We start from the raw sequence: 25,222 nt of genomic DNA on the forward strand, positions 1-25,222 counted from the left end.
TATTTATTTGATTGGACTTTTTTGTCTATAACATTATCATTAAATACAAAAAAGTATACAAAGACGTATTTTGGTAAAAAAGACAATATTATTTGAATGCTACCACATTCAAATAATATTGTTTTACAAGTTCTTTTCGGACACATTATTCTTTGAGACAACATAATAGTTCAGCAAAAAAAAAAAAAAATTTTCATCTAAATTTAATTTTTTTTTTTTTTTACTACATGGAGATCACCACTTATCAAGGTGCGGAAGCCACTCGGGGGTAAGGGTTATTGCGTGTACAGTAATCAATGAGATAGTATCGTAGTAATCATTAGTATTGGATATTTGATAGGGTGTCTTCCTTAAGACAGCGGTTTGTCAGGAATTTGTTTATGTTGGACTTGAAGACCTCCAAGTTGTAGTTAGGTGGGAAACAGGCCAACGGAAGAGAGTTCCACAGTCGTGCACTTCTAAGAAAGAAGCTTTGCTCATAGAATCTATGTTTGGATTTAGGCACAGATAAAGAGTGGGGGAAATTAATGACAGTAGTTTCAGCTAGACGGGTGTTTTCCATGAAAGATTGCCGAGGGGGGGGGGACCAGAGATTGGAGCTCAGACTAGCACTTGCCATGGAAATAACGATAAAACAAAGATAGGCTTGCAACATCTCTTCTGTGGGAGAGAGGCTGCAGGGAAGAGAAAAGGGCATCCTCCACTAAGCCACAAAGTCTATTTTGTACTCTGTCAAGGCAGGATAGACTGCTTTTAGCAGCTCCTGCCCAGATGTGGCAGCAGTACTCTATCCTTGGACATACTTGGCTTTTATACAGATAGAGAATTGCATCAGTAGTGAGATATCTTCTGAAGTGGTAGAATGATCCCACCATTTTTCCAGCATCCTTGGCAACAAACCTGATGTACGTGTTCCATTTCAAATCAGGAGTAAAGGTCAAACCCAGAAGCTTGTCAAAACATGGAGCCTCCCCAAGACGAGAGCCATCCATTTCAATTGATGCCAGATGGGGATCAGAGCGTTGATGATGTAAAGATAGAAGCTTGGTTTTCGATGCATTAAAAGTAACCAGCCACCTCTTCCTCCACTGTACCACACGCTCAAGATCAGAGGAGAGAGAATCAGAGAGAACTTTGTCATTTACGGCCTTAGATGTGTTACCATAGATGGTCGTGTCATCAGCATAGATATCAACGAATGATTTAAGTATATGTTTTGGAAGATCATTGATGTAGATCAGGAAGAGAGTTGGGCCCAGGATGAACCCCTGAGGGACTCCAGCATTAATACTGTGGGCCTCTGATTTCTGCCCATCAACCACTACTCTTATGAACCTATCAGAGAGAAATGATTTAATAATTGAGAAAACATTTCCAGTGATACCGTAGCTGGAAATCTTGTGAAGTAGGCCCTTATGCCATACCTTATCGAAGGCCTTTGATATGTCAAGAGCAATTACCCTGGAAAGGAAGTCTTTGTCAAGAGATTCACTAATCCTATGAGATATAACTGTTAACACATCTGCTGTAGATCTTGCGGAATGGAAACCATATTGCATGTCACTAAGAAGGTTGTTTCTGCTGAGGTGGTTGACTATTTCTCTATTTAAGATGGATTCCAACAACTTATTCATGACACACAGGAGACGTATTGATCTGTACTGAGAGGGAGATGACTTTTCGCCTGAATTCTTAAATACAGGGCATACTGATGAAGTTTTCCAGGGTGTTGGAAAGCACTTCTCCTTAAGGCAACGCTTAAACAGTTTTGTAAGTATGTGAGGCAACTTCTGGTTGGAGCTTTTTCAGCACTATAACTGGAATGCCATCAGAGCCAGTTGCTTTACTGGAATCAAGGTTCTTGATTAGCTTGGCGACCTCACGTACAGATATTTGTATGTTGCATAGCGTGTTGTCTGTTATTGGAGGAAATACGGGGAGTTGATGGCCTTCGTCGCTTAGGGTAGAATTACCTGCAAAGTTCTTGGCAAATAGTTTGGCCTTGTCTGATGCTGACGAGATGACCTCGGGTCTATTGATGATGGTTGGGATAGAACATACGCTTCTGTTCAGGATCCTGTTTGCTATTTGCCAAAACTGATGGGAACAAAGCCGCTGCTCAGCTACTTTGGATTTAATGGACTGAGCATATAGCTCTCTTGCATTTTTTATTACTCTTTTACAGTGGTTGCTGGCAGTCCTGAAAGCAGCTTTAGTCTCAGTACATCTATTCCGTTGGTAGCTATGGAAAAAGTGATTTCTGTGTGTGATGGCAGCAGCACATTCTGGGGAGAACCATGGCTGGCTGTTAGGTTTTTGTTGGAATTTATTAGATGGTATGAATCGGTGTATGCCTACAATTAACCATTCGGTCAGGTCTGATACTATAGAGGACACCTCCTTTTTAAACATGGAATGCAGAGGTAGATCAGATATTAATGTACGGAAGCTGTCTCAGTCAGCCACAGAGCATCAATATACAGTACGGTGGAGAGGTACGTCTGAAGACTTATTACATTTCATTTTTATCTTAACTGATACAATGGAGTGGTCGGAGGATCCCAGAGGAGATAGAACAGAACATGAACATAGCTCAGGGGAAGTTGTGAGAAAAAGATCTAAAAGGCTTGCATACTGACCGGTAGTATCGGGCACATGGGTGGGTTCGTGAACAATCTGAGTGAGGTCAATGGCAAAATCATGACAAAACCTCCCCTCATCAATGGTTTTATTTGAGTGGGTCAGCCATTCCATATTATGGACATTGAAGTCACCGCAAATGTGAATGTTGCCGAAGGATAAGCAGACAGTATGTGGTCAATTTTCTCAGATATACTCTTAAAGATAGTAACCCCACTGTTGTGGGGGCTATAGAGGGCAAATATTAATGCAGTGGTGTAAGCTAGTGCAACCCGGAAGCACATATAAGGTAAATTAGGGTCTTCTCTGGCAATATCCCTACCACATGGAAAGCCATCTTTAATGTAGGCACACACTCCATGCCCATGGCGATCTTGGGGGTCAGATTTAAATGTTAACTTAGAGTATCCTTTAATTATGAACTCATCTAGGGAAGTGGTTGGCCCTATGCCAGTTTCATTTAGAAAGAATGTCTGGTTTCGTCTCCTGTAATTGGGTTTCAACCTCTGGAAGGTTGGAACGTAGACCCCTGATGTTGGAGAAGGAGACATGGTAGTAGGGGTCTACATTGGAAGATGGGGTTCTTGGTTTATTTGTGTTGTTTTTTTCTGGAGATTTGTCATGTTGAGGTTTTGGGATTTGTGGAACAGGTCGATAGACTTGGTTGGAGCAGGACAGAGAGAAAAAGACAGGAATTTTTTTTTTCATTGTATTCATGTACAAGGAAACAAAAACAGATTCTTTTTATTATATCAGTTGTGTTTACAGCATTATAATGGCCTTTTTATATATCTTTTGAGTGCAAGCCCACACAGTTCAACTTATATTTAAAAATTTTTTTTAAAAATCTTTGATGTACATAGTTGTCACGGAACAAAAATGTCATATTCCAAAAATCATATAAATTGATCAAGTATTTTTTTTTTTTCTTTTTTAAATAAAGAAAATTATTTTAAAATGATTTTAGCTGATTACTGTAAAATCTATATTAATTTTTTTTTTTTTTGGCAGACTGTTCATAGTTGTCTGTTTCGGCCAACTCATCCTCTGGCCTATTTCAGGTGGTTAACAGCAACTAGATGACGTGGTGAAACAATAACAACTATAAAGATGAGGATAACAGTCTGCAAAAAAAAAAAGAAAGAAATTAATACACAAAATATGAAGCTTTATCTCAAAAGATTCTAAAAAATAATATATAATACTCTGAAATCATTAGTATTATTTATATATATATATATATATATATATATATATATATATATAATTTTATTTAATGAGTGTTTTATTCAATAAAAATAAAGTCTGTTTTAAAAATAATGGTGATAACTTGTTGAATATTGTTTTTATGGGAATCTCTCCAAACAAGGCATGAAGCCACTTAATGTAAGGAGTTAACAAGAATGAAAGATGATTATTGCAAAGACAGGTTGACCTTAGTCTTGAAATAAAAATAAAATTTAAAATATTTGAATAATTTTTGAAATTTTCAATAATTTTCATTTTATAAAAAGCAAGTTTTGGCATTAAAACATGTAAGAATAAAAATAAAATTTAAAACATTTCAATAATTTTTAAAATTTTCAATAATTTTCATTGAATAGTTTAAAAAATTTTAAGCAAAAAATTGCATTTTGGGTTCTTATTAGACTTAATTTTAAAAAAATACAGAAAAATATTTATGATGTACGTACGAGTGAGAATTTTTAGTAAAACAAAGTTTTAATTATTTTGACTATAAACCAGATTTCGGTAGTCGAATTGAGTTGCCTCTCCTCAAAGTTAAAAAAAAAAAAAAAAAAAAAAAATCATGTTGGATCTTGACTTTCCAGTCTTTCTTGTCATAAAATTTAATTTTCTTACTAAAAAAAAACCCAAAGAAACAACAACAAAAAATAACAAAACTACTTGATAAATTTATGTGATTTTTGCAATATGAGATCTGTTTCCTGACGGGTACGTACATCATAAAGATTTGTCTGTATTTTTTTTTTTATATTAAGTTGAATTCTAAATAAGGAGCATATTTTTTTTACTATTTTCAATTCAAAAACAAAAAGGAAAAAAAAAAAAATTAAAAAAACATTACCCTTTGCTTTACCTAGGTATAAATTTCGAATGAAGCTGCTTTAACATGATCGAAACATTTCTAAAAATGAGGAGTTGAAAGTTGCATACATCACTTGTTGATTGACAGAAACAGCATTGCTATTTGAGCATTAAACTCAAAATCATGCAATTGGTCATTTTTTTCTTCATCAAATGAAATCACAGGTTTCAAGGTTTTAGAAATTATTAATTTTAATTATATTCACACGTAAAATCTGAATGTTGATGACATTTTGAATATTTTGTATCCAATAAATATAAAATATTTTAAAATACTTAGCACAGTAAATATAAATTATCCAATCCAGTAATGTGCAAAATCAGGAGGAATTCTATGTAATTTGATTAGATCTTTTACTACAGTTTTTGCACATGTTGTTATATTAAAAAACATAAGCATAAATAAAATAAAAATTCTGATTAATGCCATAGGGGGGAGGGGGTGTACAATAAATTTTTAAATGCTTAAATATCAGTATATTTTATATCCTCATGCCAGCTAGTACATATTTTTTAATGGTTAAATATATCTTTACTTATGGAAAGGTTTATAGTATGTACCAAAACTTGCTGGAAGAATTTTCTTTTGAATGAATTAATATATTTTTACAAAGGAGTCGCCACTTATCAAGGCCTGCAGGCCACTCGAGGATAAGGGTTAATGAGTGTACAGTAGCATATGGGAAAATATATCGTAGTAATCGTAATTTGGTAAATTGGTTTACTTAAGGGGACGGCTAATCAAGAACTTGTTCACATTGGACTTGATGATGACCATATTGTAGTCAGTTGGAAAGCAGGAAGATGGAACAGAGTTCCACAGGCGTGCAGTTCTAAGAAAGAAACTTTATTTATTTACTTTTTTTATATATTTTATTAGTTTCTAAATATTCTAATGTTAGAGTTTCAGCCAAACATGAATCGTTTTTCTGTTTAAAAGAAATATTTCAAACTTATGCATATACAATAATTGTTATCCTAAAGAGAAATTGCGACTATTTTTCTTTTCCCAAATATTTTCTCATTTAAAATGAATTTACTTTTATGAAAAGTTGAACAAAAATTCTATTGTCAAATTTTGTTTTACGCTCAATGTTTCATTGCATGGTATGTTTAACATGAAAATATTCTTGACCTTATATGATGTTGACTGTTAAACTTTTGATCACAAACCCTTAAAAGTTATGAGTCCATTTAAAAAACGTTTTTTTTGTTTTTTTTTCTTACTATAAAGGAGTTATGTAAAAGTAACAAGGAGGCACTGTTTATTATATTTGTAGCTAAATTTAATAATTAATGTTATTCAACACCATTTTCCTCTTAAATAATCATTTTAGCTAGAATAGTAAACAAAAATCTCCATTATACTAAAGATTCTAATTTGATTTAATTGGTTGTGAGATATTTTCAAATCTTTTTTCTGTTTTAATCCTATACTTGTGAGGTAGTTCAGTTTTTTACCCTTTCCAATCCTATGATTGTGAGATATTTCTAATTCTTGTTCCTTTTTCAAATCTCATAATTCCAAATTCTTAATCATTTATGATCCCATGGATGTGAGGTATTTCCAATTTTTTTCCTTCTCTAATCCTGTGGTTATGAGGTGTTTCCAAGTTCTTTTCTCTATTCTAATCCTATATTTATGAGGTATTTCCAATTTCTTAACCATTCCTAATCCCATGATTGTAAGGTATTTTCAAATTTTTAACCATTTCTAATCCCATGGTTGTGAAGTATTTCCAAACTGAACCATTTCTAATGCTATGGTTATGAGGTATTTCTAATGTTTTCCCCATTCTAATCCCATAGTTGTGAGGTATTTCAAAATTCTAATCTCATGGTTTTATTTGTCTTTTGTTTATTGCAGACGAAGCCATTAACTCATTCCCCGCAAGTCTTTGCACAATTTGCAAATCTTCAAATGTCGGCACCAGCAGGTTTTGCTGAAATACTGCCAGCTTTGAAACAGTTAGAAGAAAAAAAAGTCAGTTTTGATTTTAACTGTTGAAGAGTTTTTTTTTTTTTTAAATTTCTATTGCATTTTTCATATTTATTGCAATTACAAAATGAAATGGTTAATGAACAAATGAATAATCTGTTCATCATTTTAGTGATTTTCTTTGTTTTTTGTGTTAAAAATGTTAAAATACAGTTGTTAAATGAGTCAAAGATAATCTTTGTTTTAACTTCTTTCCATTTCTAACTCGATGGTTGTGCACCATGTCCAAATTTTTTACCTTTTCTAATCCATTATTCAATTATTGTGCGACAATTGTTGTGGTGGTTCCCAACATATTTTGGCTAGGAGCAAAATGTAATAAAGACAACGAAAGGAAGTCTCATTTTAACATTTAAAAAAAAAAACAACTTTATTTGTCATCTTCGTTAGTAGCGTGTACAAAAGAGAAACCGGTTAGTAGCTGGAAGTGTTCTTGTGTGTAAGAATAGTATGAATATTATGCCGGTTTGTTGAAGGGGAGAATAGTTCAGTTTACATGTGTTTGTAGCCAGTAGTCATCGGATATAAGGAAGCCAATTAAAGGAGAAAGAAAGAGCAAAGTCTTCAGTGTGTTTACGTGGGTACTAGGAGTATGTGTTGGTGTATTGACAAGAGCAGTTCTGTAGCATGATAAAGTTTGTGTGGGTACCGCATGTGGAAATAAGTGGGTCTTTGAAGGTCACCATGTTGGCTTGTACTCACGTTAGCCTGGGGCCATAGGCCCAGGCGAAGTCTGCTGCAAGGCAGAGCAGGGAGGAAAGAGAAGGAAGAGTTGCTGATTTCACCTTTTCTGCACTTGGTCACATGATTGAAAGCTGGCTTGTGATTGGACAAGCCAGGGAGACGGTTGATTCAAACCTTGAGCTGCGACATTTCGCCTTTGCCTGCTATTGTAGCAAGTTTCGACTGCTACATAGTATCTGTAGCAGTTGCATGATAGATTTATTACTTTTGTATGTAAACTCAATCTCTTGTGTTACGTTGAATTGTGGTTTGGCTAGTGTAAACAGGCTTGCCAAATTGTGCATATTGGTACACAGATGATTGATGCATCACTAACATGTGCAGTCATAACCTATTGATTTATACCCACTTTGATTGGTGAGGAGAGACGTATCAGTGCCAGAATTAGGTGTTATGATGACAAGATATTGGAACCTGATCTCGTTTTTGCAGCAAGTTGAGGGGGAACTCCAGAATGCTAGAATTTTTTTTTTTTTTAGCAAAAACCTGCCTGCAAAACCACTTTGTTTTTATATATATCATGATGTTCCGGTTAAATAAGGTCAATTTATAATCAAGTCATGCAGAGCCAGATATGAGTTACAACCAAATGTTCATTGCAACACTCTTCAATGAACCACTGAATATCCATTCTGATATTATAACTCATTTGTCCTTGGCTGGTAAAGGAGAAATCCTTCTAGACTGAATCAATTTTAATTTTTGTTCCAATCAAAATTGTTCCTTTCTGGGGGAGCTGAATTTTCCCAATATTATAAACTGACCTTGTGTTTAACTTTGCCTTTGTGACGAAGCAAGTAAATAGGGATGAACTGAGTTCAAATCCATTACTTTCACTTATTTGTTAATACAGTTGGGGAAGGTATGAAGCTTCACTTCCCTATCTATAGGGAAAATTTTTGAAGTTTGAGATTTTAACCCTGTATTGCTAATTTTTGAAGTTTAGGATTTTAACCCTGTATTGCTAATTTTTGAAGTTTAGGATTTTAACCCTGTATTGCTACTTAAAATCTTTTTTTTTTTTTTTTTACTTGGAGTTCACCACTTATCAAGGCCTGAAGGATGAGGGTTAATGAATGTAAGGTGGTAGTCTAGTAATTGGTAATGGTGTAAGTTGGGTAAAATTTGATTATTTAAGGGGACGGTTCAACAAGAACTTGTTTACATTGGGCTTGAAGGCTGTGATATTGTAGTCAGCTGGAAAGCAGGCCAGCAGAACAGTGTTCCACTGGCGGACAGCTCTAGGAAAGAAGCTTTGTTCATGGAGTCTGAGACAATGGTACCATTAGAAAGGAACAGATAATCTGCTACCTCCTCCCACTAATGGTGGAGATAATACCTGGGAGGTTGGTATTGTGACAAACGAGCATATACTACACTATACCCACTTCTCCTCAAAAAGAGGAGGTAATGCTTGGGAGTGTGATTTCATAACAGAACAGATACTACACTATACTCACCTATGAATTGTAATTTGTAATAGATGTGTTAGTAATAAGGGATTCAGCAAAATTTAATATCGCCATGTATATATTATCTTGCCTCCCAAAGGAGGTAATGCCAGGGAGAATGGTATCATGAAAAGAGATATTATCTGCCCCCCCCCCCATTGAATTCAACATTAAATATAGTACATTAGTTTGATATGGTATATTATACTGAAGTGAGCATTCAAAGATACTTCAGACATATACCAGATTTTTTTTTTTTTTTTTTTTTTTTTTTTACAAAAGAGTCACCACTTATGGCCCAAAGGCCACTCGAGGATAAGGGTTAATAAGTGTACAGTGGTTAATGAGACAATGGCGTAGTAATTGTTAGTAGTGGAAATTTGGTAAATTGGATTACTTAAGAAAACGGCTCATCAAGAACTTGTTTATGTTGGACTTGAAGATGACCATGCTATAGTCAGTTGGAAAGCAGGCAAATGGAAGAGAGTTCCACAGGTGTACAGTTCTAAGAAGCAAGCTTTGTTCATGGAATCTACGTTTAGGTTTAGGCACGGATAAAGAGTAGGGGAAATTATTGATAGTGTTTTCAGCTAGACGAGTGTTTCTTGTGAAAGTTTGGTGGGGGGGGGAACCATAGATTGGAGCTCGGACGAGTACTTGAAAATAACAATGCAGAGACAGGCTTGCAATGTCTCTTCTGTGAGAAAGAGGTTGCAGGGAAGAGAAAAGAAAAGTAACAGATATTGTATTCATACACTAGCGGAGGTGCCTGACCTTGCCCGGTTGTAAAATACACTTGGGTATATTCATGCAGATTTCCTATTATTACAGAGCCAATTCTCTATTGAATATTATATTGTACCTAATATATATTAGCGATGGAACGATTCCAATATTTTTCCCGATTCCAATACAATTACCAACTCTGATTCTTTATAAATCTCTAAATATTTAACTAGAAAAGTGTTTGTCCTGATTATTATAAAAACACATCTTAAATGTGCCTATATTTTCTCAAATGTAAAAACATTTCAACTTGCTGACATATTTCAGTGCATGTCCTTCATTCAGCCAAAGATTTTACTCGTTATAAACCATCCTTGGTGTATGATTACTATTTCCTGTTTATTTCAGTGTTATGTGACCAAAGGCTTAAGAGTTTATCACTTAAATATTTCCACAGATGCATACATCTACTGTTTTACTTATAAAGATTTGTAATATTTCTTTTATTTAATTTATTGCGTGTGTCAAATGTTTTTGTGATACATACACACACACACATTTTGCCTTTTATATATTAGGCTAGCGGAGCTGCCTGGTTGTGGAGAGGTGGTGTAGTAAGGAATCAGTATAACCAAAAAAAAAAAAATAATAGACGCAGCCTGGGTGGAGAGGGTGTGTGTGTGTGTGTGAGTTTAATGGTAAAATAATTTAGTTTTTTGTTTTAAAAGAAAAAAATCCCATTATGTAAGCCTCAAAATAAAAAAAAAATAAAAAGGAGCAGGCAGGCAGGCTTGAACTGTAACACAAAGCAGGAAAAGAAGGTGAAAAAAAACAAAACAAACTGTAACCCCTGCGGCCACCATGATATACGACTTCGCTACCATTCAAATTAAGGTTAGTCTTTGCAAAAATGTCGACAAAAAAGTGACCCCCTCCTTGTGCAAAACTACCCAGTTGAGGGTGAAGGAATGAATGTTTTTGACCAATTTTTTTATATTTGTTGTATGAAGGATCGAGCTTGAAAACAATACCAATCTCGTGAGGATCTGTCACGTGCGTGAAAAGATTTTGCGAAACATACAAACACACAGATTTTGCCTTTTTATATATTAGATTATTGTGATACAATTACCGATTCTGTTCTAAATTCCCAATTTTTATACAATTACCGATTCCGATTATTTAAAAATTTCTAAATCTAAAGTTGTTGTTTTTTTGTTTTTTTTTGTGGGTAGGTGGTATTGGATTACCATAAAAACCCATGTAATATGTGCATATATTTTCGCAAACATAAAAATACACTTTTGGGAAGGGATTGATCTGTAAATTTTAGTTTTACTAATATCTTAAAATCAATAAATATTTTTCATTTCATCATTAATGACCCATGGAAAATTAACCTCTAATCAAAAACAAACAAATAAAAACAAAAGAATCGTTTTTGGCACCGGAAAATAGGCATAAATTTTTCTGATACCTCAAAAAGTTCTGATTTTTTTCGATTCCCGATTCCAATTAATCGTCCCAACAATATTATTTATAATCAATTAATAAATATTCCTCCAATTTTTATTTTTGGAGTATTTTAAAGAGTTTTTAGAAAGTGTAATATGGACACAATCTTTCATGTGATGCGTATGTGTGTGTCTCTTGATATGAAAAAAAACAATTATTTTATATAGATCAGATTAATTCAAATTCCAATGGTAAGATGAAGCTTAATAATCAAACCTTAAAGTATTTATTTTATAGTTTGTAACAGAGCTATCAATACATAGAATACAGTTCATACTGTGCTTTTATTTTTTGAAGAAAACAAAAACTGCTGTGGGTTTCTAGACCAATTCCGAACATACTTGAACAAATGGAAGCAGTAACGGAAAAATACTGTCACTAAATGAAATCCATATGCGATCAAAGCAAAACTGCATGTGAAAAGTCTTCAGATGTAAGACTTCAATATTGTTTTATTTAATATAATGAATGAAACCAAAGTGTATATATATGTGTCTGTGTGTATGTATATATATATATATATATATATATATATATATATATATAGATGGTGGTGTTTGATCAACACTGCTGGGGAGCCATGATGTAATATACTGTTTTGTTTTTAAATCCCCGAAACGGTGTTTCATGGTAAACAACTGATGATCCCTTGAAAAATAAATTATTGGTATTATAGTAAATTCGAGAGCGAGTTGATGCAGTGATTGCAGGTGATTAAATGACTTACTGACTAGATGGTTTTCTAACGAATGATAAAAAATATGTTTTTGTATAGTTTTAAAGGTTAAAAACTTCAAAGACTATATATATATATATATATATATATATATATATATATATATATATATATATATATAATTTGAGGTTGCTATTTTTCAAAGGTAGGGTAACCAGTGAAATATAATGAGGTTAATACAAGAGTGCTCAATACGGAAGTAGAGCAAGTTACATTTTCAATTTGTCTTTACATAAGCAGTCATGAGCATATTTCGGTCTTCTAGTATTTAGTAACTAGAGACCTCATTAGGCAACGATGCTACTTAAAACCAGAAGTTCTTATCAGGCCACTTAATAAATGGTTGCTTTCAACAGAAGAAACAAGACTGTTATTCTCTAATGAATGAATGACAAAAGTCCATATGATGTCATGAACTTTGAAATATGGACTTTTGTCATTCATTCATTATATTGCTCTGTAATTACATTGAGCTTATTAAATAAAGATTGGTATATATTGTAAGGAAATAAAGTATATTTTGACAGAAATATATAAACATATATATGTATATATGTTTCATTGAAGAGCATAGACAATTCCTGTTTGTTTCTTGCAATCCAATTTTTCTTTTTGATGGTCTAGCGTTCGAATGTTTTTTGGTTTGTTTTTCTTTTACCCTTTTTTAAAATTTTTTTCATTTTCTTTATTTCAGAAATACTTTGAACGCCTGAGTCAACAGAGAGAAGAGGATTTGATTTCTCCATGTAGAGCGCAAGACGAAGCATCTGCTGAACTGGATGATGTCTGCCTTAGTGACTCTGGTTATTCTGCAGATGGTAGTGCAGCCTGTGAACTCTCGCGACAAGTCAGTCACACAGAAAGCATAGATGGAAACTCGAGTAATATCAATTTACTAGAAATCATAAACTTGATACAAGCTGACTCTGTCCACAACAATCAGTCACCGCCGCCGCCCCCACCATCATCATCTTCGTCATCAGATGAAGACGATGACGACGACGATGACGACGAGGATGATGATGATGATGATGATGATATAATCCAGGAACTTGGAAAAAATCGGAGGAATTCTGATGCTTCAAACAGTTTACATTTACTTGAACCAGACCAGTCTGCGGTCCCTCGACTGTTGCCGAGGCATTGCGCTACAATAGACGCTGCCACGACAAGGGATGGTCAGGTTACCGCGACTCCCCTTTTGTGCAAAATACAGCCAGGCATTTTGCCAGCAGCCAAATTAGGGACGACGCAATTAAAAGTTGCACCCGTGATCACTCAGAATTCTTGCACGGAAGAAATGCCGGGTTGTGAAGAACTGTTACAGAAGAAAAACACAGATGGAACAATCGTTACAAATGGCGACAAACGAAACAGTTGCAGCAGCAACAGCAGTAGTAGTAGTAATTGTAATGATGATTTATCTGAAAAAAGCTCCAGAAATTTCCGAACATTAGTCAATGTTGCTAAATCTAAACGGGTAAGAAATTTTCCGCCGACAACTGACATTTCCTGTGATTTGAAAGGCATAGAATACGAGGCGTTGACATCTCCAAGTGGCCTTAGGTTTCCCAGCAGAACCGTTCCGCGTCCGTCTGCTAGTTGTGAGAGCTCTTCTGACGACGAAGAGAAGAATATCAATGCTGAAGGAGATGATGAGGAGTGCGAAGAGATGGAACCTCCAGCAGCTGAAGAAGAAGAAGAGGAGGAGGAAGATAAAGAGGAGGATGAAGAAGAGGAGGAGGAAGGGGATGAAGAGATAGAAAGGAGAAAAGACGAAGATGATATAACTGACAATTCATATTCTGAAAAGGATCATGAAAAAAGTGCTCCAGGTGGAGGATCTGAAGATGGAGAAAACAATACCGATGATGATAGTGATAGCGATAAAATATTGGAAGATGAAGAACGAGGCTTTATAAAAGATATTTTATAACTGATTTTATGTAATAATTAAAATTTTTATCTTTTTTTTTTTTTTTTTTTTTAAAAAGTATTTAAAATTTAAAGATTTAAAAATATTTTTTTCAAATCAAAACAAAATTTTTAAGTATGAACTTTTTAAAACTAAAAACGAAAATTTTTTCCCTCCTGATCTGTTTGAAAATGAAACCAAAAAAAATGTAAAAAAATTTTTTTTTAAAAATGCAATTTTTCACCCCCCACCACTGTCAAATTTTCCAGGTTAAACTGGGTCTTTCAATGCAAAAACAAAGAATGAAATTGATTTCTAATCAAACTGCAATAATCAATAATGGTGATAGATATTATTATAAATCCAATTTTTCTACACAACAAGTCGGCAGGAAAATTGTAGAATTTTGGTCCAAAATAAAAATTCCATCCATTCCATATTTCTTCTTCTTCTTCTTCTTCTTCTTCTTCTTCTTCTTCTTCTTCTTCTTCTTCTTCTTCTTCTTCATTGGTTTTTCTGTTTTCTTTTTTATTTTTGTATCTTTTCTCTTTTCTTTCTTTTTTTCTTTTCTTTTCTCCTTTTTTCTATTTTCTCTTTTTTTCTTGTTTCACCTTTTTTCTTTCTCCTTTTTTTTTCTTTCTTTCTTTCATTCTCCTTTCTTTTTTCTCTTCTCCTTTTTTTCTTTCCCTATTTTTTTCTTTCTTTTCTTGTTCATTTTTTTTTTAAATCTCTCTAACTTTAGGTGCTGAGCACCATTTTGCAAAAGTAGACCAAAAATTGCCAACCACTAAAGGATGGAAACAAACTAACATTTCCAAAGATGCCTAACAAAATTACAAACCCATCCATTTGTATTTGTACAATAAAAACGAACAAGAACATATTTTTCCTTAATTAAATTGTAATTACAAGATTTCTTTATTTTATTCTTGTTTTAATGTTGAAAATATAAGAACGGAATTTATTAACTTTTTATCTGCTTTGTTTGTTTATTTAAAAGACATCTCTTTGGTTCAGTGTATTTCTTTGACTTTAAGTTTTGGAAACCTTGAACTGAAAAAAAAAAACAAGGCCGATAGCCATTAGTCGCATGCTCTCGTGTAATGAATGAATGCTTAAATGTAGGATTGACATGAAATTCTTAAAGATAAACTAAAATGACCGAAAAATGGGCTGAAATGACTTAAATAAATAAAAAATAAATGACTTACAATGACTTTAATGAACTTAAGGATGAATTGAATGACCTTAAGAATGACTTGAATGCTTAAAAAATAACTGTAATCCTTCAAAAACAATTTGAATGATCTGGAGACTGACTTAAATGGCTTTGAGACTGACTGGCTGTAAAGTGGGTGATCATTTTACATTAAATTAATACAGAAAAGTGATCTCCCACTTTATATCAGAAAGTTACAAACATAAGTACAGCATGTAGTAAGAACAGATACTACACTTTGATCTTGGTCAAAAGGCCAAGAAAAGCTGTATTTATTTGCTCCCCCACCGAGCAAATTAGGCGCAAGGCCGATTTTTAATGTGAGGAGTGAAGGGGAAATGGGGACCAACTCCCCGGGGCATAGATAGTGACAATTGGTATGAAGGGTTGCCCCTACATTGACCAAGGTCTTATATGTGGGATTGCCCCCACATATGGTCTTTGCTTGCAGTATCTGTTCCGGCAGATACTACACTTCGATCTTGGCCAAAAGGCCAAGAAAAGCTTAAAAAGCTAAGAACAGCATCTATTAACAACAGACCTTTGATCTTAACCAAAAAGGCCAAGCACAAAAGTGTTACGGACAAACCGACTGACTGATGGAGTGACTTATAGAGTCGCTTGCACACGACTAAACCATCATTTGGATTGCACACACGCAATATTAAATTCAATTGTAAGAATCGTCATTCACCAACGATTGGTTAACGGAATGTCCCAATATTTAAAGCACGCAATTGATGATTTTGATTTGGATGACCTTAGATGTAAACAATGGTGATCATCGTAAATTACAATCGGAAACAAGCAAAGAAATGTTTACATTCCAGAAAATTGAAAATTGTGAAAACACAATGCAAACAAAACAACAGAATTAGCCGAGAAAGTTTATTTAATGTAATAAACCAATATAAAGACTGGGAAAACAAAGGAAGAAGACGGATGATACGAGATGCTGCCGAAGAGTGACATCTGTACTGTGCCACCAACACCAACTTGCTCCCAGCACCAACGACAACTATCAACTTTGATAAATGTATAACACTTGTCTATGGAAGCTGAATTTGTAAATAAAGGTTCTATTTATATTTTGAGCATTTGTCATTTAAACATATCAGCGAATGTATATGCTATGCACATTTGATGAAAGGCAACTTGAAGTTATATACATGTAACAGACATTTTGCACAAGCACAAAAGACGGCTATATAACACATACCAGGTTTTTTTTTTTTTTTATTCTTGCTTGAATATCCTGGTCATTGCACCAAAATTGGTATGTTATATAGCTGTCTTTTGTGCTTGTGCAAATGTCTCTTATGTCTATATAACTTTGAGCTGCCTTTCGTTTAATGTGCATAACACAGTGATAAAGACAAAGAACCAAATATGGAGGTCAATATATTTAGAGTTCGTTTACAGACAGTTAAGAAGTGGCAATGAGTTTTGTTTATGACAGTTTATAGTTGAGGACAGTAGACGACAGATTGTGGCTTGGAGGAGATCTAAATGAGTTGACTGCAACTAATGACAAAGAGGCCTCAACAGCCTGATCGATGTGTCTGTTAAAATATCCACTTAGAATATTTGAAGACAATTCCAATCAGAACAATACTCCAGAACAAGGCCAGACCAATGTGGTTTTGGTCCAGATCATGGATGCACCAAATAAATCTTCATCCTAAAACGAATCCTCAAACATCGTTGGTGCTTTCAGCAAAAAGCAATAATCTCTTCCATTGATTTTGCTGCTCCATTCAACTCTGTCGACCGCAGCACTTTTGGGAAGGTAATGCAAACAGTATTCTGCCTAAACTTCTCAGTTTTCTTAAAGCATATTATTACTCAACATGATTCTACGTTGGGGACAGTCAAAGGCAGGCTGTGGTTTGGACCAGATCGAGACAGTTTTAGGAGGCTGAGATAAGGAAATGATGAACATGACCTCACCAGAAAATTAAGATGTGGATTAGTGTTTGGAGCGTCGTTTGCTGTGATGGTATGACACATCCACCTCGAGCTCAACTGATATCTGTAAAATATATTTTTCTATGAGTTTTCTTTTTTGTATTTTTGAAGGAAACTTAGATTTAAAAATAATAATATTAAATATTTGACCAAACTTCTTGCCAACTCCTGACTTCTCACTGTCTGTCTGTTTCTCTCTTTCTGCTGTCTACAAAACTGAACTGCACACCTGTGGAACTCCCTTTCATTTACCTGCTTTCCAGCTGATTATAATATGGCCATCTTCAAGTCCAGTGTAAACAAGTTCTTGATGAGCCGTTCCCCTTAAGTAATCTAATTTACCAAATTTACCCTTCTAACGATTACTATATTGTCCTTTTGACCACTGTGCACTCTTTAACCGTTATCCTCGAGTGGCCTCTGGGTATTGATAAGTAGTGATTCCTTTGTTTAAAAAAAAAAAAAATGAAGACTGCTTTCCCCTTCATTCTTTTTCACAGCAGTCATTGTTTTTCATATGCAAATTAATGTCATGTATATTAATAAGCCGCCTATGGACGAAAGTTTTTCTTTCCTCTTTCCTTTCTTGATTCCGTCACCTAACATAGTAGACAGAGGCGCTGTCGCTTGTGTAAGTCACGTTTTGCATTACTTCCGGCACAGTTTTATTTTTACTTGTGAGACACTGTGTTTGCTCACTTGGCAGTCGCCAATGTAAGAGAGAAGGAAAGAGAAGACGACTACAGAAACAGTTGGAAGAACAGGGGATTCCACAAAAGCATGTACATGGTTTTAATTAATTCAACTATGTACTCAATCCTATTGACCATAGAATAACAAAAAAAAAAAATAAAAATAATAATTCATCTAAATAAAAAAGTTTTTTTTTTTTTTTTTTACATAGGAATCACCACTTATTGAGGCCTGGAGGCCACTCGAGGATGAGAGTTATTGAGTGTATAGTAGACAATGGGATAATATCGTAGTAATCATTAGTAGTGGAAATTTGGTAAATTGGATTACTTAAGGAGATGATTCATCAAGAATTTGTTTACGTTGGACTTGAAGACTACCAAATTGTAGTCAGCTGAAAAAGGGGAAATGGATGAGAGTTCCACAGGCGTGCAGTTCTAACAAAGAAGCTTTGTTCATGGAATCTACGTTTAGGTTTAGGCACAGATATAGAGTGGGGGAAATTATTGACAGTGTTTTCAGCTAAAGTGTTTTTCGTGAAAGTTTGGCGAGGGAAGACCATAGATTGAAGCTCAGACGAGCACTTGCTATTAAAATAACGATAAAGCAGAGACAGGCTCGCAATGTCTCTTCTATGGGAAAGAGGTTGCAGGGAAGAGAAAAGGGCATCTCTCACTAGGATACAAAGTCTATTTTGAATTCTTTCAAGGCAGGATAAGGTCTTTCTAGCAGATGTGGCACTCTATCTATGTTCTCCATCCTTGGACGTACTTGACTTTTATATAGATAGAAAATTGCATCAGCAGTGAGATGTTCAATGGAGCGGTAGAAGGATCCCACCATTTTTCAAGCGACCTTGGCAACAGATTTGATGTGTGTGTTCTATTTCATATCAGTCACGTTTTATGAAAGCAAGCGATTAAACAAGGTTATGTGACAACAGATAAAGGGAGGCAAAAGATGGTGCATTGAGTAGATGTTTGTGACCATGAGAGTGTCGCACCTCTGTGCTACCATTCACACAAATGTTCTGCTGTTTTAGTAGAAGTGTGGACAAAACGATGCTCACAATTATTTACTGCTATCAATCATGAAACATGAGTCTTAGCCACAGCTACAATTTGCTGATTTCTTTTTTTTTCTTTTCTTCAAAATAAACAAAAATGGCACATAATTTTCTTTATTTTTTAGTTTTTTGAACAACCACAAATAAGACTTTCTGCCATTTTTTTTTCCCCTCTCCCATACCATATTATTGTCGGCCAGAAATTAACATTAGCATTATCAATCACCAATCTATATATTAGTACGATAGCGTGCGTGTTATTTTGTGCGTCATGCTTACATCTTTTTTATTCCGAGTGACTGTCGTTTAATTGTTATGACCTTCCATTTCTTGTAATAAATAATTTTACCAAGAATTCTTCATAAGTTTTTATTTCGGTTTCATTTATAGCTGAAGGGACTCAAGTTATATATATATATATATATATGTTTATTTTTTTTCATAAATTTTGTTTTTGGTTTTGATTCAAGCTGATGCACTCAAGTCATATGGATATATTTTTTTTATTTTTGAAATCACAACTTTATAATATATAAGAGTTGATAGAAAATTGACTCTTTAATATATACGAAATCTGCATAAATTAAAATATATTCAAATGTATTTTATGACCGGGTTATGCTGGGTGTCCATGCTAGTTTAGATAAAATGTTACATATGAAAGAGTCCGCTGTGAAATTTCCACAGGTCCCATTAGTCTCAATGAATGCATTATTCACTATATATAACACTTTACCAATCTGCTAAACTACCATTAAGGGCTCTCATCAATTGTTCCTATGAATAGTTCTGATTCAACTCCTTATGACTGCCAAACAACTCTTCCAACACTTGAAGAGGTTATTAATGTTATTAAAAGTCTAAACAAAACATAACAATACTGTAGACAAAGATCATAGACCTGCTGTGATCCTCAAACAGATATATATGATATACAAATATACTAGAGCCTTTCATCTATCACATTATCAACCAATTTGAGAGATCGAAATACTTCTCTAGACTGGAGCGATGCAACACTGATGCCATTCTTTAAGAAATGTAATCAAAGCAATGCTGCATCAACTATTGTGTTTTCAGCCTGATTACTGATTGACATTTCTGCTAAAATATCTGCTTAGAATCTTTTAAGACAATTCCAATCAGAATATGACTCCAGGATGAGGTCAGATTAATGTGGTTTTGGTCCAGATGGTGGATGCACCAAATAAATCTTCATCCTAAAACGAATCCTCAAACATTGTTGGTGCTTTCAACAAAAGGCAATAATCTCTTCCATTGATTTCACTGCTCCATTCAACACTATTGGCTGCAGCACTCTCTGGAAGGTTATGTGAGAGCAGATGGTATTCTGCCAAAACTTCTCAGTCTTAAAGCATATTACTACTCAACATGATCCTGTATGTGCATGTATGGTGAGGTTTTGGATTCTTCAAAATACAATCGGGTATTCTGCAAGGATGTGTTCTTTCACCAACACTTTTCAATTACACCATTGACTGAGTGGGTCACTTTGAATGCCGTAAAAGAGTTTCCTGGTTGTCACTGCTGGGTGCAACTTTGCTGTCAAGGACTTAGATTATGCTGATGATATTGCATTACTCAAAACATTTGCTGATGTCCAGCCTGCTATTTATGAACTTCAACATGTTGCATCACAGATTAAAATTGAAAATAAATGCCTTGAAGATAGAAATATTCTTTATCGGCTCCACCCCCAACAAAGAAAACACTCCTCATCCTCAACGGTGATGTTCTAGTAGAGGTCGAGAGCTTCAAATATCAATTGGGAGTCAAGTTAGAGCTAACATCGAAACGTGTATTGTTTTTGCACATGATGATTTCTGCTGATTCAATTCCTAACTCTGGTGAAGATTTGTAAATGACTAGGGCTATGACAACAGCATATTCGTTTCCTTGTTTTGATTCTCAGGTATATATCCATATGTTTTTATGTAGAGTGATGTGATCCTTGGTTGATTAATCGTGTCTAACTGTGTCGGATATATACTCGAGAGTAAAAACAATGAAAAGAATATACTGTTGTCATAACCCTAGTAATATGGCACAGCACCAAAATAAAGATTTACCAAGCTTCTTTATGATTGTGATGAGAGTGTGAAGATGATGATGCAGCCACAAGAGAAGAAAGAGAGATGAAGCCATGTATGTCACCTTGTGCATATGAGCACATGATAAATTATCGGCAGTAGCAGTGAAGGATCGCTGGCTTGCAAAGAGATTAGCAGCAGTAGCTGAAGAATGCACATATGCAAATTGGGAAATGTCTGCGAGGGGGAAAAAATGCACCATGTAGTCGAGAGAAAAAAAATGAACGTGCAAAGTCGAGGATAAGAATAGGCCGGATGTGGCCAGCATGCAGTCGGAGAAAGAAGAAAAGTGCACACTGGACGATAACAAGAGACTTTTAAGTGGTGTCGAAATGGGAAAATAATCGTAATAAAAACTTTTGTTAAAAAGATAAAAATATCGAACCGGATTTTATTTCTTTCTTTCCTCTTGTTTGCATGTAATGTCGACATTACATGTAGAAAAAAATAAGACTAGTTCAAGCCATATGGTTTTTACCTGTAAGCAGAAGAACGATAGGAGCTGATGCATCACAGTTCCTTAATTTGGTTTCCTCTAAGGAAGGAGGAAAACGGCTACATGCTGTGAGGCAAAGAGATGGTCTCTGAAACCTCAACTTTGAACGATTTCACTATTTTTTTTTTTTTTTTTTTTTTTAACATTTTCACCCCAAACAAGGCACGTTGCCACTTTGATGTAGGGGTACTATGTAGGGAGTTGGGCAGCAAGATGTCGGTTCACGTTACACTTGAACTTCTGCATGTCAGTACAGTTGGGGAAGCAGGGACCCGAAAGGGAATTCCAAAGTCTAGCGGTTCTGGGGAAGAAACTACTGGAGTAGAAGGCTCTTTTACGTCTAGGGATCTCTACTGTGAAGGGGTGGGATTTAGCTGCTTGTTGGGTTTGTCGGGGGTTTTTATGTCGAGGGGGTACAAGTGCTTGCAGTTCATCAAAGTAAGCACCGTTAAAGTACTATGGCACCTCTTTGTGTTTGGGCCCTCTAACATATGCTTTCACACTTTTGCTATACCTTCGGGGTTATTTAGAGGGGGGCTCCTACAACTCGCAAACAGTCAGAACTCTGGTTCTTCTTTTTAAGACATTCAGAACAAGAACTTGTCTACTACTACAACTACAAAGAATTATCCTTTATTACTTCGTGTGCATAACATTAAGCAGAATTTCCATGAACAGAGTTTCTTTCCAAGAATTTTCATATTCAATGCATTCATATTTTTTCATTCCTCTCATAATATTGTTTATCATTCAACTGAAAACCGTTATCCTCAAGTGACTTTTAGTCTCGATAAATAGTAGCTCATCTCTATTCATATAAATTTAGGTATGTAGTTTATGTTTGTATGTGCAAGACTTATTCCTAAACTAATTAATCGCTAATTGTGAGTATTATGGTAGTAATGTGGGCTATATTTAGTTTAATTTAGTATCATTCAAAGGTGGTATAAAGACTGAGAAAGCCCTTTGTTTTTTTTTTTTGTTTTTTTTTTTTGTGAATTTTTGCGAAGATTTTGTGAATTTTTGTGAAAATTTTGTGAAATTTTAGTAATAACTAGCCTGAGTGCCAGGCTTTGCCTGGGTTTTTGGAAATGTAAAAAAACAAAAAGTGGTAGTAGGCAGGCATGCTCGAACCCATGATGTGAAGGTGAAAAATAAAGTGAAAGAAAATCTGACGTCTTACCTTTACTCTATGACGCGACCTGAAGTTCAGAACGTTAAAATTAGGCAAAGTCAATCCAACCGATACAATGACTTGCAAAAATGGCATGCAAAAAATCGACCCCTCCTTGTAGAAAACTGATGAAGGAATGAATGTTTTTGGCCGATTTTTTTATATTTGTCGTCCAGGACGCTGAACTTAAAAACGATACCAATCTCGTGAAAATCCGTCGCCTCTGTCGAAAGTTTTAAGTCGACATACACACATACATACATACATACATTTTAACAGACAGGTGAGATTTATATTATAGATAATAATAGTCTCTATCTCTATCTCTGCTATTATATAAAAGGAATTTTGTGTGTGTGTGTGCGCGCGCGCGCGCATTTGTTTCCTATGCACTTCGAAATGGCTGGCCCGATTTTGATGAAATATCACACAAATATACTTTTTGCATCTACCAGTGTTCTTAGATAGGTTTTATATTGGATAAGTATCGATAATCGAAAAAATCTGATTAAAGAAAGAACAGTCTGATTTTGACCAAAATTAACACCCTTATACCACCTAAGATCACAAGTACATTTGAGAAGTTTTATCATCACACAAGCAGAAAGGCCCAGCATATAAAATCAACAGTAGGTTCTTTGATAAGAACAGGGGCACGTTCAATGTAATTGTTTCTGCTTAGAGCACAATTGTAGCATGATACTTGACTTTTACATTTTAAACTTTTTTGCTGTTCATCATTTAATCCTGGGCAACGTTGAGTCTCTCTGCTAGTAAATAAATGAAAGTTATTAGAAATCGATTAATAAATATTTCCCCAAATAATAATAATAAGCCCCCTCCACTTTAAAAATTCAGATATTTCAGCTGTGCCTAAACCTAAACGTAGATTCCATGAACAAAGCTTGTTTCTTAGAACTGCACACCTGTGGAACTGTCTTCCGTTTTCCTGCTTTCCAGCTGACTACAATATGGTTGTCTTCAAGTCCAACGTAAACAAAGTTCTTGATGAGCTGTTCCACTTAAATTAACAAATTTAGCGAATTTCCATTACTAACGATAACTATATTGTCCGATTGACTACTGTACACTCCTTATCCTCGAGTGGCCTCTGGGCCTTGATAAGTGGTGATGCCTATGTAAAAAAAAAAAAAAAAAAAAGTTTCCTTGAATTTGATCCATAGTCATTAAACATCAATTAAGTAAAATTTTCTAAATTTTAATTTCTTAAGACATTTTCAGCTTAAGCCTTAAAATGTAGACATTTTGTAGAATCAAAATTATGTAATATATTTTGAACAAAATTAGAATAAAGATTCGAAACATAAGGTTTAGTATCATTAGATCTTGATTTTAAAAGTGGTGCAAATCTATTCTGCCCAAGGAATTTATTTGGCCCATTGGGAGGAACAGGTATTCTTTTAGGTGTTAAATTAAAAAAAAAAAAAAAAAAAAAAGAGTTGGGTATTTTTAACTTGTGGAGACACAAATTTTCCGTAAGCCTTTGAAAACTACCCTAAAGCGTCTCAATTCCGAAAGACGATTACATTGTTAAGATTTATTTTATCAAGCGATGAAATAATTAGTGTAATATGGATGCGTTGTTTTAAAGTTGGAATTGCAAACTAAAGCTAATTTAGAAAAGTGATTTACCAGAGAAAGAAAGGGAGATAATTCAATGTTGCAAAAATAAAAAAGAGTTGTTTCTCTTAGCTTGGAGGATTTGCCGAGCGTGAATAGTTTTAACTTAATCTAGTTTTGAAGCTTAAAAGTTTTGAGTCGAATCAGATTCGGAAAACATGCCAGCAAACACCCGAACATTTCAGAGAAGGTTTAAGATTCTAGATAGAAGTTTTCGAGTCAGAAACGACAATGAATGATTTGGCTGCAAATAAAGGTCGGAATGTTTAACACGAAACTGCAAATAAAATATAAAAAAACTCGTAATTTCTCTTTTTAAAGGTGGGTTGTTTATTTTCTTTATGGATTATACTTCCAAAATAAACTATTAAAGTTGTATAAAAAGTAATAGAAATATTTTTTTAAAAAATAGTAATGAAATTAATTGAATGTTACGAGTTCAGTATTTTTCAATTTTTAAACTTTAAAAATCTATCAAAATTTTTCTATTGATTCTATTTTCACGATATTTTCAGAGTCAATGTGAAATTTTATACTCTTTCCAATGAACCGAATATAATATTTTAGACAAATGTTTTTTTTAAATTCACCCCCCCCATTTTCAAATGTCTATTAAAAAGTAAATAATTTATGTACCAAAGTTTCATATATCACAAATTGAAGATAAAAGATCAATAAATAATATATTCAAATTTAAAACAAAAAAAGTAGTGTTTTTTAGAAATTTACCTGTAAAGTCCGAAGTTTAAAACCTTGTTTTAAAAAAAAACACATTTTTTTTTTTTTTTTTTTTTTTTTTTAATGAAACCTTGGTCCTTGCTCCTTTAATTGAAAAAAAGAATTAGGGCTTGAATTACATTTTTCGAGGAGTTAAAGCTTCGAAAGATAGCGGGTGGAATTATTCAATAGTTTTCATGAAATTTCTGACACTGCTAGAACACCGACCACTCTAATTTGTGTGTTTTAGGGGTATTCGAGGTCGCTAACAATGAATCTGATAATCAAACCCGCCGCAAACT

General features: G+C 34.3%; 1 protein-coding gene and 1 pseudogene across 4 annotated transcripts in view; one reads left to right on the forward strand and one right to left on the reverse strand.

Moving 5' to 3' along the window:
- The window catches only part of LOC145243426 (uncharacterized), a 163,357-nt gene extending 149,453 nt beyond the window's left edge, over window positions 1–13,904 (forward strand). For 3 of the 4 annotated variants that reach the window (XM_080106312.1, XM_080106309.1, XM_080106311.1), the window contains 2 exons: window positions 6,617–6,733; window positions 12,615–13,904. In XM_080106312.1, the coding sequence (XP_079962438.1) occupies window positions 6,617–6,733; window positions 12,615–13,856 (1,359 nt within the window). In that variant the 3' untranslated portion in view covers window positions 13,857–13,904. The remainder of the gene's footprint in view (window positions 1–6,616; window positions 6,734–12,614) is intronic. The other variant, XM_080106310.1, reaches the window with a different exon arrangement.
- Window positions 13,905–15,185: 1,281 nt separating this feature from the next.
- LOC145244165 (U2 spliceosomal RNA) lies at window positions 15,186–15,322 on the reverse strand (annotated as a pseudogene).
- Between the last annotated feature and the right edge of the window lie 9,900 nt (window positions 15,323–25,222).

The sequence above is a fragment of the Euprymna scolopes genome, chromosome 22 (assembly GCF_053919585.1).
Source record: "Euprymna scolopes isolate OS-2025 chromosome 22, ASM5391958v1, whole genome shotgun sequence".
NCBI lineage: Eukaryota > Metazoa > Mollusca > Cephalopoda > Sepiida > Sepiolidae > Euprymna > Euprymna scolopes.